Here is a 16,678-nt window from a genome sequence, read left to right on the forward strand (position 1 = left end):
GGTTGATGTTTGACTGCAGCTCACAGCTATTATTCATGCTTAGCATGCCAAAGCTTTAGTTAAATTAGAATATCATCAGCATAGTAGGATAAATTAAGAACAGAGTAGCACTGTGTGCTGACTTTAATTTGTAGTGCAGTACATTCTGTATACTGACTGTAATCTGTCCACCCCCTTCTCCTTTTTTCTTACTATAAAAATACAGAATGGAGATGCTAATTTTGTAGCAAAAGCCAACTAATATGGTAAAAAAATTGGAGGGTCAGTATTCTAAAAGGGCTACAGTTCTTCCCAAATCTTGCAACACTAACGTAATATTGGGCTTGCTTAAGGCTTGAAGGGAGACCTCTTCACTCAAAAGGTAGGAAGTGAAGATACAGTCTATTAATTTTTTAGTGTCTTGAAATGACCGGTTTTAAGAATGAAAAGGCTTAGTGGTTTAGTAACAGAATCATCATTTGTTCTATTCTAAAATCATGATGGGCAAATAAGGTCTGTGCATATAATGCTGTGTATTGTGATAGAGTGAAGATGAAAAGAAAGACCTCAGTTAGATACAACTTTATGTTCTAAATCTTTTACTCCTCTGATGGTGATTTGGCATTTCAGTACTTATGGGTTAATTTTTTTTCCTCTCACTTCTCCATTTCCCTTTTCTATAGAAATATCTTTTCACCAGCTTTGGTGGATAGTTTTGTGATTCTAAGACTGGAGACTTTTCCCTGAATGGTCTGAATGGATTGATGTCTTTTTTCAGAATTCTTTTTAATTTCATTTCATCAGTTAATCTGAGCTATTAAAACAATTTTGAAAAGCAAAGAGCATTTTGTTATTCCCAGAATAGCAGAGGGAAAGAGAAACTGGCTGTATATTTTCTTACACTTTTCACAGACTTAAATTTGTTTTTGCTATTATTCTTCATTTTTTTTGTTAAAAAATTTTTTTTTACATTTATTTATTTTTGAGAGACTGAGAGAGACCGTGCATAAGTGGGGGAGGGGCAGAGAGGGAGGGAGACACAGAATCCGAAGCAGGCTCCAGGCTCCAGGCTCCGAGCTGTCAGCAGAGCCTGATGCGGGGCTCGAACCCACAAACCGTGAGATCATGACCTGAGCCAAAGTCAGACACCCAACCGACTGAGCCACCCAGGCACCCCTTTTTTTCTGTTTTAATACACAAGTTTGGCAAGATTTTTTCCCCTTAGTTCCTACTCACCTTGAATTTAATTTGTTCTCTGCACCTCTACCACTCACTCTGGCCCTGGATCTCGATTTGTTCTAAACAGAAGAGGAGTTCCTCAGTCTTCAATCTCAGCATCTAAATACAAGGAACATTGTTTTTCTCTCCTCGGAATTGATAGCTAACCTGATTTATATCTTCCCTCTAGAAGTGGAGTGGATCAACTCTAAAACCATTTGTTTAACATATTTAGCCATGCACACTGGATAACTGATGCAAAAGGTACCATGTATTTTTCATGGCTATTAATGTATAGTGATAAATTTGCATTTGGAAAGACTCTGTTCTTTCCAATATTTTACATTTGGGCATTTTTTTTCTTAAGTTTACTCATTTTCTTAAATTATTTCATTCACCTAATAGAAATATTGATCAAGTTTGAAGCACACTTAATGTTTGATTTTGTTAGTATTCTAGAATGGCATACATGTAGTGTAAGGACTATTTAGGCAAAATTTATTAGTATGCTCTTTTGTTTACTGGAATTCTGGATACCCTTCTTGTGAAGATAAATTGCATTTGTTGTAACCCTTATTGGCATACACTCAACTTTTTAAGTAGTTAGACATTTTTTTGTCATTAGTTGCCAATCAGTGTCATTGTAATTCGCTACTCTTTAGCTCATTAATATTATTCATTAATTTTTTTGATTTTTATAGCGATTCTATTAAAATAATTTAAAAATTGTTTAAAAATCTTGAATGAGTAAATGTAAATATCCCAGTAGTTTGGAATAGGCCATCAGAAGAGTAATGGGGCAGGAAAGGAAGGAAATTAGAAAATGACAAAAGAGGTTTATGGTGGGAAGAGAGAAGAGTTTATGCCAGAAGTTGATCTCCTGTGTTTCCCTGGTGAGACTCTTTGACCCTTGAGAATGTAGAAGGGCAGCTCATCAGGAATTGCTCTAGACTGTTCTGTTGTGCTACAGTGTGCTTCCATCTCGCCCCTTGTGGCTGTGGTTTAGCGCCCATCGCACAGTCTGTAGAGGCTGTCTGTTGATGTAGCTTGATTCTCAAGCCAGTTCTAGCTATTATTACAAACTGAACAATTTTTAGGGTAATATATCCGTGTTTTTCAGATTGGGTCGCCATAAATTATTTCCCTCGAATGCCTGAGCAAACCAGGAAAAAAAAAAAAAAACCAAACAGGTTTTGGGGCTCACAAAACTGAAAACCATGGACCTGGTTGCCACCACTGCAGACGTTTTGTAGGTGGTAGAACCCCTTGCTGAGGGAACAGTGGCTTAGTGAGAATTACTGAACCTAATCCTACCTTTATTGCTATTTCTCCTGCTGCTCAGCACACCGCCTTATTCCAGAATTCATCCCATCGGGGCCTGTGGCGGTCAGCCCCGCCCTTCTCGCGCTGTCGCTCAGCACAGGGAAGGACTGGAGCTGAATAGAACAGATCTTGCTTTGAGACTCCTCATTCTAGTCTCAAAAGAAATTTTGTCCAGGGTTGAAAAGCAAGACTTTAATTTCATCTATTCTTTTCTTTAAAATTCTAAAGTTGTGGTCAAAATGCAAACTCCTTTGTTTACCTGGATCATTATGCTGCTTCACACTTGCTTCCTGAACTTTCCTCTCCCTGCTCCCTGCTTTTGTCCCATCCTTTCTTCATTCTGTCATTCTTCATTCTGTCATAAACAAATTCTTGTGAGGCTTCATCATTTTCACAGAACACTCTGTTTTGTTTTTTTTTTTTTGTTTTTTGTTTTTTGATACACATTTTAGGCTTATGTAGCTCTGGTCACGATTCATGTAGATAGTATTCTTGTAGCTTTTACAAAATTTACTGTAATAATAACCTCAATTATTTATTGAGCACTTATTCAGAGTTATTTAGCAAGTAAGCAGTAGAGTTGAGATTTCAGAGAGATTTCGTCTCTCTCTGACTCTGATGTAGATGCTCTTCCCATGACCCTGTGCAAAAATGGATACAGTTTTTAAAAGGTGGAAAATATATTTATTAGGCTTTATTTATTTGATCTTTAGAAGAACAGAGATAAATCTTTTTTCCCAGTGAATAGAACACAGAGTCTTCAGCCTTCTCAGATGTGTTGAACTCTGGAGCCAGCTAGTGTGTATCACCAAAAACTGGAGTAAATAATTGACATAGCTTCCCGCTGGTAAACCCTGAAGTTTACAATAGATCTGTGCAGTACTTATGATGTGCTGGGAGAGTATGTGAGAGTGGTAACTCTTTCTTCAGCACAAAGGGTTTGAAAAACTATACTTTGCTTGAGTCTTTCACCTGTATCCTGAGAGTTCATCACATTGGCTTGGCCATTTTGGATTTGGATGGGTACTATATGAAGGGAGTCAGCAAAATTTAGTGTACCACAGTAAGTGGTATAAAGCTTGTGTGTAACAGTTTTATAAAGAGTAAGCTGTTACTGTATTCATAATAATAATCATAAAATAATAGAGTTCATCTCTTTATTGAATCTTTACCAAGTTTTAGAGTAGAGAATGCAGTAAGTCCCAGTGAGATGCTCATAGTCTTGCAAGGGGAATTATAAACAAATCAACAGAGTAACATGTTAATATTATGAAAAGATAAGCTCAGAGGAAAGACTCATAATCCAGTTGGGGGGAAGGATTGTTGGGAGTAAGTAGCATTTGTCTACTAAGGCTTGGCTGTCCACCCTGAGTGACAGGAACCTATTTCAATTGCTTCACTACAGTCCTAGTAAGTAACAAATGTTTTTGTGTTCTAATAGATGGGAATAGTGCTAAAAAGAAGTAAACTTGCATTGCTGCATTAGAATCAAGATGCTGGTTGGACTCAGGTTCTTGGACTTCATAGGTTAAGCCTTTGTTTCAGAGTATCTTTTGTAGCCCTTATGTTGACAGATTTTGACTTTTTTTTTTTTTTTTAAATTTATTTATTGAGAGAGAGAAAGAGAGAGAATGAGAACCAGCAGGGGAGGGGCAGAGAGGGGGACTGAGGATCTGAAGCGGGCTTTGTGCTGACAGCAGCGAGCCCGATATGGGGCTCGGACTCATGAACTGTGAGATCGTGGCCTGAGCCAAAGTCAGCACCCCTAGATCGTGACTTTTATCTGGGTGAGTGAGGTAGTAGTGATGATATTAATGGAAAACAGGGAGAGAGTCCATGCAGTTGATGTGAACGATGCTTCTGGAGTTCAGCATTCGTTATGCAGAGACACTGGAAACACGAAACTATTAACAAGTCATATACCAAATATATTGGTGTCATTTTGTGTACTCATCACTGGCTGAGCCCTTAAACAGCTGCTCCTTTCTTACTCGTCCTGCAATAGTCAAGGGACCTCGGGTCAGCCAGGTAGGACAGGGCTCTGCCTCTCTTACTGCTGTTCTAGGAAATGAAATGGCCAAGCCAGTATGTTTAAAATAGATTATATGGTAACATATAGTATAGAGCCAGCTTATAATTTTAGCTAAAACATTGTCTGAGAAGAAGCTAGTGTTACTGTTGCCCTATACAACTGTAGCCTCTTTTACCAAATCGTGAATTCAGCTCATCTGGGGCTTTCTTCATGTAATTCACTACTTTATTAGTTTTCATAATATGCTTTGTGTAATTGAGTATTTTCTCTTTAAAATCTAATGATTAAAGATAGTTGTGGAAGTGCCTATTCTGATTTACTTCTACCCAGTTGTGAGTTGATTAAATACTTCAGCTTTCATTGTCAATATGAAAATCCATCTGGCTAGAAATCTGTGAGTATTAAGTTTTGTTCATGTGTGGAATATAGTAAAATTGCTAAATTGCTAAAGTGATTTTCATTTCAAACATTTCCCATATGTTATGTTTATATATTTCCATCTCATTTTTGGCCTTAATTTTTGTCTGAAGAAGTTTTATCATTTTTCTATTTGTACATCCTATGATAAAATAGGAAAGATAAGTTTTGTTTCTCCTACAATTTGCTCTTTGCCACAATAGTAGGTATTGGACAGATTTTGTTAAATGGATCAATCAATGAAAGATAAGTGGGAAGATGACAGTTAATGTGATTGGTCTTGACACAATCCGCAGCTGTCCTCACAGCTTCACTCAACTGTGAGCTCCTGGAGAAAAGACCCTGAATATATGTTTGTTCTACGGGGCCTAACATAGAGCTTGGCATAAAAAAATACTAGTAAGTGTTTGTGGAATGAATAAGCAGTTGAAAGGCTGCTTTTATGCTGTTGGAGGCAGCGGCCTTCATTATGCTTAGCTTCTAGCTGTTAAAGAGAGTCAACAATCAAAATTCCTAACTGAAGAAAACAGTGCTATCGCTGTCACTGTAGGATGTTCTCAGTCATGAGGTGGCATGTCACCCACAGAGGAGTGACAGGGAGGTTGCTTCTCAGAATATATCAACATGGCACTAGGAGTGAGCACCCCGGGAGTGCTTTCACAGGGGCCGTGGGTCCTTGGTGGTCCTGCCCTCAAAACACCAGCCTACAGCGTGTGTATCAGATACCATAAAGCATGGCCAGATCACGGGCCCCTCACAGAGTTTTTAGGGTTGAAGGATGGGAAGTCTGGCCCAGTTTGACTAGGATGAGAGAAGCAATGGGAATATCAGCTTTGTTTTGTTTTGTTTTGTTCTGTTACCTCTTAATTCCCTTTACCTATTTTGCCCATTTCTCCCCATCCCCACAACTGCCAGTTTGTTCACTGTGTTTATGAGTCAATTTATATTCTCTTCAGATTCCACACATGAGTGAAATCGTGTAGTATTTGTCTTTCTGTCTGACTTACTCCACGTAGCATAATACCTGTGCATGTTGCCATGTGAATGACGAGATCTCATTCTTTTGTTTGGCTGAGTAATATTCCATCATACGTTATGCACCACATCTTTTTTCTCCATTCGTGCATCAGCGGACACTGGGTTGCCTCCATATCCTGGCTGTCATAAATCATGTTGCAGTGAACATATGGGGCTCCTATATCCCTTCAAATTAGTGTTTTTCTCTTCTTTCATTGCTTACTTTCATTTTCCGGTAAATACTTAGTAGTGGGATTACTGGAATGTGTGCTTTGTCTATTTTTAACTTTTTGAGAAAACTTCGTACTGTCTTCCACGGTGGTAGGACCAGTTTGCATTTCCACCAACAGTGGAAACAGCTCCTAATGACATTTATTATTTCTTTTTTTTTTTTTCTAGCCATTTTAACAGGTGTGAGGTGAGAGATCTTATTCTGGTTTTGATTTACATTTCGCTGATGATGAGTGATAATTGAGCATTTTTTTCATGTGTCTATTGGCCATCTTTTTGTCTTCTTTGGAAAAATGTCTATTCGTGTCCTCCGCCCATTTTTAAATTAGACTATTTGGTTTTGGTGTTGGGTTGTGTAATTTCTTTATATATTTTGGATATTAGCTCCTTTTTGGACATGCCATTTACAAATAACTTCTCCCATTCAGTAGGTTGTCTTTTCATTTTACAGATGGTGTCCTTTGCTGTGCAACAAGTCTTTTATTTTGGGGTAGTCCCAATAGTTTCCTTTTGTTCTTGCATCCCTTGCCTGAGGAGACGTGTCCATAAGTAGTTGGAATCGTATGAAGGGAGGCAGTGGGAATGTCTGCTTTGAGAGTAGTGAGGCACAGCTGTGTCAGGATACTGGTCTGGTAGGTCACCTCTGCCTGAAGCAGAGTTATGTTTGGGCTTCTTTCTTAAATGTACTGTGCAGATAGTTTCATCCAACTCCCACATATTGTGAAAGTAAACATTTAGTTCAGATATCTAGCGTGAATCTGTGTTCAGCCGTAAAAATGAATGAAGTGCGGATACATACTACAACATGGATGTACCTTGAGAACCTCCTGCTCCTCCAGAGAAGCCAGACACGAGGGGTTACGTGTTGTATGAACTCATTTATACGAAATATCCAGAATAGGTAAATCCCCTGAGGCAGAAAGTGGATTGGTAGCGGACAGGGCTGAGGGGATGGGGAGTGGGAAATCACTGCTTAACGGGTAAGTGGTTTTATTTTGGATCGACACAAATGTTTTGAAACTAAATGGAAGTGACAACACTGTGGACGTACAAAGTGCCACTGAATGTTCATTTTAAAATGGTTAATTTTCCATTATGTGAATTTTAGCTCAACAACAAAAAATGCCATCGCGAGTCCCATCTTTCCGCCAAAACCCCAAGACAAGCAAAAATGCAGATAATTACAATGGATATCCTGTACTTCAGTTAAACTGACCCACTGTTTTCCTGAATAAGTTTAGTTTTTTTTTTTTTTTTTTTTTTTTTTTTTTTTTTTACCGGTGTACTTTTGTTCATTCTGTGTTTGCTGACTGGAATGTCTTCCTCCACCCATTTGCCATATCCAGATTTTATCCAGTCTTGAACGTATGGCACCCAGTGTAGTACTTCCTTTATACCTCTTGAACCCCCTTTGTCTTTCTTGAGGCCATATTCAAAATGACCTCTTCAACCTTTGAAGACCCCCTCCACTTTTATCTATACCTCTTTTTGGGCAGCTGTTATATTTGAACTTGGGTTATAGTCACTCACATCTGTTTCTTAGCTCTCTACCTGCTTGAGTTGTGCGGCCAGTAATGTATGGTTTCTCTTCCCCCTCACAGTGTAAGTGCACAGTGTTCATTGACTAAATAGCAGAAGAGACCGCACCTTTGAGAGGCTGCAGGAATACTAGTACTAAGCTAATTTTCCTATGGCTTAGCCATTCTAATTAGGGTGCAGTGATTTAAAAGAATAATTCATTCCTGGGGCGCCTGGGTGGCTCAGTCAGTCGGGCATCCGACTGCGGTTCAGGTCATGATCTCATGGCTTGTGGGTTTGAGCCACACATCAGACTCTGTGCTGACAGCTTGGAGCCTGGAACCTGCTTCGGATTCTGTGTCTTCCTCTCTCTGTGACCCTCCCCCGTTCATGCTCTGTCTCTCTGTGTCTCAAAAATAAATAAACATTAAAAAAAAAAAGTAATTGATTCACTTATTCAGCATTTAGCTGCCGTGACAGGTGAGTACTGTGATAGGTCTGGGAGTACGAAGATGACTCTGACAGAGTTCTGGTTGCGGAAGAACACATCTTCGTCTTGTGTTTAAAATCAAATTCACAAGAGACATCCATTATTAAAGCCATCTGCATGGAACAGTCTAGTCCCGAAATGTCTGAAAACTGACCCTCATGGACTGGTGCAGCTTGTTCACGGTGCTCTTCCTCATCGCTGACTCTGATGAAGACAAGCCCACCTTGAATTCTCAATGTACTTCTACTAGTGAGACGGTTTTCGTTTGAAAAGATTTTGGAGATTTCTTGTTAAATTTCACTGTGATCTGTATGTACTTCAATTCCCCCAAGGCCGAATCATCCTTGTTGTTTGTGGGACTTAAAGTGTTACTCCACCCTCCCCTTGTGTACTCCACAATTCAGCAGGGAAGCACACATGTCCCCATACGAAGGTGCTGTGGGAGCACGTACAGCTGATGATTCGGAGGCTCTAAAAACGTCTGAAGTGCCCTATAAGTGACCAAAGAAGATTTGATCTTAAGGAATCCAAGTTGATTAGTTTCACTAGTCTATACCTTCTGGTATTCTGAATCCTTGAAAGTTAATTATGAGAAAGTAAACCGAGACAATCTATTTCTTCTGTTAGTAAATAAATAGGCTTTTAGGGTGACTTTTTGGGTAAAGTTTAAAGAATTATATCTTCTGTTTTCAGTGACTGCTGTGAGTGATTTATCATAGTAGTGGAGATCAGGAAATTCTTTTAGGCCTTGGAAAGAAGTATCAATTTTAATACTCTTAAGGCTTAGCCACTGAGAAATTGTTGATAAAGTATATATTAAATGAGAAAGCGCATTTTGACTTAAATATAGCATTACCTTTTTTTAGGCTTAAGATTTCACATAGCCAAATGATATTTTTGCTGGTCTTTTCCCATACTGCTGTAATTCTGAAGATGCAGTAATTAACAGTGAGCCCAGAGGGGGTCTGGCAGTGTGTTCATCTCAGCTGTTGTATAATAGTGGAGAGAGATTGATGTGTCGTCACCTTCTCAAAGGTGGGCATGACATTATGTTCCATGAAATTAGAATATGAATGGAGGCAGCTTGAGAATCGCATGGTTATATTTTTTTCTGTAGTAAATTAGTCCTAGGAAGTTAGAACCGGGGATAACATGGAGGTTGCAGAGTCTAATCTCAGAGCTGTGGAGCCTAAGGCCTGGAGGGGTCACTCCACTTACAAGTTATAGGAGTAGGACTTGTACCCAGACTTGTGCTTATTCACCACAGCATAGCCGTTCTCCTCCCGGAGTGTAAGTGTGTGTATATGAGTGTGCACAGAACGAATGTTCGTGTGTCTTGCTCTCATCGTATTAATTGCACACTTGCTCTCTTACTTTTCTTCTGCATGCTCTTTTCTTCATTAAATTGAGTTACAGTGGTTCCAGGTGCACATTTTAAGTGTAAGAGCAAGGTTATTAAGAGGAATAGATTACAGCTAGGTAGAATACGACTAAGAGATCGAAGGAAAGCATCGCTTCCATATTTTGTTATTTCAAAAAATCCATAGTTGTTAGTGATGCTCATATAATTTTCTTACATTGTTGACTCAAGAAGTCCTGTGCATATTTTTCATGTTTAGCCAGGCTATGACGACCTTAATCCTGACTGGAGGCTCTCTCCTGAGAAGAGAAAAAAAATCAAAGGTGAGTTGTATGAAATATGATAATTGAAACCTTATGAGACAGTAATTATATAGTAAAGGTGCTCCTTGATGATATATGTAGGGGATGAAAACAAATCTTTTTCTTTTTACCCTCCACGGTTCTCTGGCTGGGGCCCTGTAAAATTAGATTGACAGAAGACAGATTAACAGGAGAAAAACAAAACCGAAGTTACTAGCATGTACGTTGGGAGTAGTACCCAGAAATGAGTGACTCCGAGGGTTGGTTGGAAGTTGGTTTTCCGCAGCATCTTATCAAGGGAACAATAAAATTATTAAGTGCCAAGACAAAAAGAACTTTGAGTTTCACTCATTTCTGCATCTTAAAATATTTCTTATGTCAAACTGGTCAATTTTGAGGTGGCAGTCCTGGTCTCCTTCAAATCTTTAAGAGGAAATCAGCATTGGGGCATCTGGGTGGCTCAGTCGTTGGGTGTCCGACTCTTGGTTTTAGCTCAGGTCATGACCTCATGGTTCTTGGGTCTGAGCCCCGAGTTGGGCTCTCAGCTGACAGCATGGAGCCTGCTTAGGATTCTCCTTCTCCCTCTCTCTCTCTCTGCCCCTCCCCCCTCAAAATAAACTTTAGAAGTGAAAACTATTATATGTCTGTCTGAAATTTTTTTTAAGTGTATGATTCTCTCCTATTGTTAGTCTGAAAAGGGATATGTGAACATTTTTCAAAACCTTTTAGAACCTTTATGATCCGTATGCTTCATACACACCAACATTTCAACCTGTTCTGTTGACATGTGTTGGTAGACTTCATTTTTTGAGAGGGAAGACCTAAAGATATTTACTGCTCCTGCATCCTTAGAATTTTGGACTTTGACAAATTGTCGGAACTCAGGTACCATTTTGTAAAAATTTGGGTGACGACTTCTAATTTATTTTTTCTTATTGAACACGTTTAGGGCCCAAATATGGTTTTTAAATTGATCATTGGACCAAATGTGTTGTAGTTAATGCACATTGACGATGCGCTTGTGTTGATTTACTTTCCCCATTAGATAAAGAGTCCTTTTACCCACTGATTGATGTAAATTGGTGGGCAGCCGGTGCAGTGACTTTGGCTCGCTGTTCTGGTGCTTTGACGGTTTCGTCGGTGAAAACTTTGAAGAATTTACTGGGAAAATCCTGTGAGTGGTTTGAACCATCACCTCAAGTCACTGCTACCCATGATGGAGGATTTTTAAGTTTGGAGGTAATGCTTTCCCTTTTGGAGCAGCTAGTGTGTTGGAAAGAAAACCTGTATTTCACCAAAAATCCAAACACCTGATTTAGTTTTTAGTGATTTTTGTCCATTATTTTTATTGAAGTATGGATAAACGTTTGATTTTTAAATTTTAGCTAGCCCATCATCTAATCTTGTTTTTAAAAACACCACCCTGTGACTGGAATCAGAGATTCAGTGAGGATAATAAGAAAGATCTATTGTTGAGTCAATTAAAAAATTTGCGCTGTAAAAGAATGGAGAAAATGGAGTCATTTTGCTCTTTGTAAAAGCATTTTTTCTTCACGGACATGACATATTTTGTTCTTTTTCTTAGATTGGACATCTTAAAATGTAAAAGGTATTTCTAGTTAGGTATGGTCTTAAACTATTTCCCTGAAGTTTGGGAACTTAAAAATTCTGGTTCTTTTAGTAAAGAAAGCTTGTTTGTCATGACAGAAGACTTGAAAATTGAGGCTAGTCCCATAAAGTTCTGTTTTTATCATGAACAATTCTTATTCTAAGTCTTTCAAGTGTAATGACCTTCAATAGCTTTCATTTCAGTGCAGATTCACAAGTTTTTTGTTTTTTTTTTTTTTTTAAATCTCAAAGTTTGTTACTGAGTCTACAGATGTGATTTAAAAAGAACCATGGCTTAAAATCTAAGCCAACTCTGTTAAGTCTGGAATGAAAGTTATCTTCAACAGTCAGGCTTTCGGACTCAGAACTTTATGAAGCTGTTACACATTTTTTTTTCCCCAAAGGGAGGGAGGGCAGGAAAGCTAGTCTCAGTAAAGCAAATAAATACCTTCATGTTCATTTTCTAAATAGATGAAAAACTCCTGTTTTTTCTGCAGCAGGTACAAAAATACCAAAGTGAAGATATTAACATTCTTTTTGTTTCCCTAAAATAATTGTCAGGCATATATTTGGGAGATCATATTAATGAGCTGTTTTTAAAACAGGCTTTGGTTTTGGAGATTTGGAGCCAATAAGACAGAGACACTTCTTTCTGGAAGTGTTGATGTATATACTGTCTGTATTGGGTTCTCTTGAAGCTTATTCTTAATCACATGGCTCGTGTCATGCATTGAACCAGAGCAGAATTAAAAATATTTTTCTCACTCTAAAGCTTGTCTTCAGCTCCTCACTACTGATTTAACATTTCCTTTTTCAATTTAGTGTGAGATTAAACTTGCTCCCAAACGATCTCGTTTGGAGACTAGGGGTGGAGACGAAGATGAAGGTGAAGAGGATTCTGATTCCGATCAGGAAATATCCGCGAAGGCTCGCTACTTCGGCTACATAAAGCAGGGCCTGTACCTGGTGACGGAGATGGAGCGATTTGCGCCTCCACGGAAACGCCCGCGAACCATTACTAAAAACTACCGCCTCGTGAGTTTGCGCTCCACGACTCCAGAAGAGCTTTATCAGAGAAAGGTGAGGGAGCGTCCTATCGCTGTCAGAGTGCATAGGCATCCAGCTTTTATTTTATTGGAATGAGAAAAACTAATTTTTTTAACACAGAAATTTAAAGAGGGATCGTCCTATCATTGACCTGTTAGAAATATCGGTATTATAGAGCTTTTGAAAATAATGCTGTTTTTTGTGCCTGAGGAATCAAAATAAAAACAGTGGATGAAAGATGAATTCACTGAGACCGTTGGTCCACTTTGTGGATTAGCTGGGTCTTTGCTGCCCTTCACGTGGCCTTCAGCGCTCACCTTATCTGTGTTCAGTGCAGCTGTCTCCTCAGACTGCAGATGGTGAGGGAAGAAATGCAGACTTGCTTTCTAATCAGGCATCTGCTTGGGAAGCAGATTTGGTCCACTCTGAGCGTTCTAGTTGTTTGTGCCGGGTGCTGTAGTGTCCGGGGTGGGCTCTGACCAGGAGTCAGGCTGTCGGTTCTCCTTGTCTTGGTTTCACCATCATTTTACTCCATAAATATGGGCATTTCAGCTGTCTCTCAGCTGTCTGTTAAAGAGTGGAAAGAAGCGCTTGATCTGTCTGCCACTCAAGGTTTTGGGCTCCTGGTGCCACAGTGCCTATGAGAATAGTTGGGAATGCATAACATGCTGTAAGGGTTAAGGTGATCGCATCATGGTAGTGACATCATGAGAGGCGCTTCAGTAATGTCACGTTCCTGTTCCCATTTCCTTGTCCCAAGATTGAAAGTGAAGAATATGAGGAAGCCTTGTCTCTGGCTCAGACGTACGGCCTGGACACTGACCTAGTGTATCAGAGACAGTGGAGGAAGTCCGCGGTCAACATTGCTTCCATTCAGAGTTACTTGGTATGTTTACATATTTTTGTAATGTGGTAAAATTCAAATTATGGGATATTTTTTGGTTACGGGCCTTTTTTTGGGAACATTATATATTGCTGACATTTCTAAAGCTTATTCAACCTGGAGGAGTTATCCGGTTGTATTGGCCCTGCAGCTGGACCTTGGTGCTGAAGATGTGTGAACAAATATTCACTGATAAGCCAGCTAACTATCTGGTTTTTTGGTCTAATCCTTTCTCTTCCTCTACATCACTTACCTTTCTTCACCTACATCATTCAGGGTCTCATCAGGAACCAGAAACCACCTAGTAATTTGGACAGGGAAAGTTTTAATATGGAGCATTTTTAAAAAATTTATTTTGAGAGAGAGAAAAAGCATGTGCATGCAAGCAGGGGAGGGGCAGAGAGGGGGGAGAGAATCCCAAACAGGTTCCACACTGTCAGCACAGAGCCTGACGTGGGGCTCCATCCACTGAGATCATGACCTGAGCTGAAATCAAGAGTCAGACGCTTAACCAACTGAGCCGCCCAGGCACCCCTGGAACATTATTTTCTAGTGAGATTTCCTACAAAGGGGTAAAGAGAACATTAAGGACTACCCTAGGGCTGAAGGAGCATACCCAAGGAGGGAACAGACTTGGAAGGGAGCTGGGATTCAGACCTCACTGAAGAGTGGTTGCAGCACATCGGCAGGAAGAGTTCTCTGCGGTGTCTTGGGCCAGGGCTGGTTCTTAGATGCCAAGGTTGGCAGGTAGGAAAAGGTAGGATGGATGAGCAAACTGATGCCTGCCGCTAGGTGCAACAGTAAGCAGAGGTTAGGGGTCAGAAGACCTCAGATAAGGACCCATGGCCATGACTGAAAAGAAAAAGGTCCTGCTATGCAGGTGGAGATAGTCTGGAAAGACACCTCCCCTTCTGCTGGGTGCCTGGGAGATTCACTGGGAAGGAATCTGCCCATAGGAGTGCAACTGACATTCAGGGGAAGTTGTGTTCAGCAGAGCAAGGAGAGGAGTAAGCACTCTGGAGGGCTCCTACATGCATTGGCTGCTAAGCCACAGGAGCAAGAAGTTTAGAACCTGAGCCTGTTAGGACTAGAAACCAGAGCCTTTCCTCCACAGTGGCCCTCTAGCGCCCTCTCCTGATGAATCTTGATATTCTGTCCATTAAAAAATGGAACTCCTGTCTATCCCAGAGATAGCTGTGAAGAGAACTTTTGAAGCTGAGAGGCGATGTAACAAGCCTGCCAAATTCTCCCTTTGTGTTTAAATTTTCCAAATGGAATCGCTTCTCGGCCTTTTGGCTAAGATCAAGTGTAAAATTTCCAACTGGATTCCTCCTGCTTCCTGCTGCCTGAGTTAACGTGTGTTGTAGCCTGTGTATTTGTACTGTTGGCACCTTTGTGAGGGAGTGGTTGGGTTTCTGGCATGCTTTCAAGAGGCGTGTGGTTCTTCACGTGACGTTTAGAAAAGAAAATACCTTTGCCTGTAGGAAGATCTAAGAAATGTTGGGAAAATGTTGTAATTGTTTTCCTTACAATTTATGTACACGAGTAATTAAAAATAAAAATCTGAAAAAGTTGTAAATAAGAAGTTGATGCTTCAATAAAACTGGAAGATAAACTGTTAGTACAAGTAAGACGCCAGAGAAGAGAGAGCGTGAGAGATAATGAAATACAGAGAAAAAGTTGCTTGTATATCCTTTAGAATAGCAGAACACCAAAGCTATATTATCTTTCTTCTTTTGTGATCAAGACAGTGAGTTGTGAGTTTATGTATACCCGTTTAGGGATTTTTCTGGAACACAGTAGAGGACAGTTTTGGTCTCTGAAGGAGCTGACAGGTGTTAAGAGAGAGCAGGTACATTTTTTTATTGGGAGAAATACTTAATTCAGTGAAATAAATAGGCAGTTAAGAGTCAAAGCACTTGACAAGGGGAGGTGAAAGGGGTACAGGAGAGACATAAATATGACCTTCCCTTTTAGGGAGCTTATAATCTTTCTGAGAAGATAAGCCTCATGTCTAAAATATAAATAACTAGGGGTGCCTGGGTGGCTCAGTCGGTTAAGTGTCCAACTTCGGCTCAGGTCATGATCTCACAGTTCATGAGTTTGAGCCCCGTGTCGGGCTCTGTGCTGACAGCTCGGGGCCCGGAGCCTGCTTCACTCGGGGCCCGGAGCCTGCTTCGCTCGGGGCCCGGAGCCTGCTTCGCTCGGGGCCCGGAGTCTGCTTCGGATTCTGTGTCTCCCTTTCTCTCTGCCCCTTCCCCGCTTGTGCTGTGTGTCTGTCTGTCTGTCTGTCTCTCTCTCTCAAAAATAAATAAACATTTAAAAAAATTAAAAAAATAAATATAAATAACTATGCAGGAAGATTCCAGATAAATGCTGTGGGAACCCAGTGAAAGTAGCAATCATTTTAGACCTAGTGGTTATGGAAGGCCTTTTGTAGTTAAGATGTTTTGAGCAGGTTTGAGAGAATTCAGAGCAGGCCTCCTGGAGTTAAAAGATTGGAAGGCATTCTTCATGGGACAAATGGTATGAGCAAATGAGAAGAAAATGAGCATGACCCGTGGCATTGACTAAATCTGTCCTAATCATTGCTTCGTGTCTAGTTTAGTACCTGGTCCCCAGTAGGTGCCCACTAGCTATTTCTTGGATGAGTAAATGAGCTCTGTAAGTAAACCAATCTGCTGGATCTGGTATTCAACAGTAGTGAACTTGGGGAAATATGATTAGAAAGATACACTGATTTGGGTTCTGGAGGATGTTGAAGACTTGTGATGACTTAAGCTTTTTATCTGTAGGGTAACGGGAAGTGTTGTGGATTTTTGACTGTGGAGGTGCTGAGGGAGGTGGTGTAGAAGACGAGTGATGGTGGGGAAACCCTCTAAGGGCAAGAGACCCTTCTGGTGTCACAGATGTTATGTGTTGATGACATAGACTGGTATGGAGGCCATAGACCTGGAGAAGAGGAAGTGAGTTAGGAGACATTTGAAGGAAGAATTGATAGAATGAAATATGTAAAAAGAATAAAGGGTAAAAGTCAAATGTCACTTAAAATTTATAACCACAATGACTCTAAGAGGAGGGAAAGTCAGGGATTTTGAGTGGAGTCAGAGGAAGCAGTTGGGAGGGAGGAGTAGGCCCTTGGTCTTTCCAAAGAATAGCATATTATGACTTTGATGATTAAATTATCATCCGCACTTTGTGATACATCTCATGGTCAAGTAAATACAGAACCGTGATGTGCTGTGCCTCGTTA

The 16,678-nt window shown here is 40.1% G+C and overlaps 1 protein-coding gene across 3 annotated transcripts in view; it reads left to right on the forward strand.

Annotated features, from left to right (window-relative positions):
* Window positions 1-16,678, forward strand: part of NBAS (NBAS subunit of NRZ tethering complex) — a 331,328-nt gene that overhangs the window by 69,688 nt on the left and 244,962 nt on the right. For all 3 annotated transcript variants that reach the window (XM_053201218.1, XM_027077936.2, XM_027077937.2), the window contains exons 13-16: window positions 9,845-9,908; window positions 10,933-11,126; window positions 12,318-12,575; window positions 13,303-13,428. In XM_053201218.1, coding sequence (XP_053057193.1) covers window positions 9,845-9,908; window positions 10,933-11,126; window positions 12,318-12,575; window positions 13,303-13,428 — 642 coding nt within the window. The remainder of the gene's footprint in view (window positions 1-9,844; window positions 9,909-10,932; window positions 11,127-12,317; window positions 12,576-13,302; window positions 13,429-16,678) is intronic.

Source organism: Acinonyx jubatus, chromosome A3 (assembly GCF_027475565.1).
Source record: "Acinonyx jubatus isolate Ajub_Pintada_27869175 chromosome A3, VMU_Ajub_asm_v1.0, whole genome shotgun sequence".
NCBI classification, from domain to species: Eukaryota; Metazoa; Chordata; class Mammalia; order Carnivora; family Felidae; genus Acinonyx; species Acinonyx jubatus.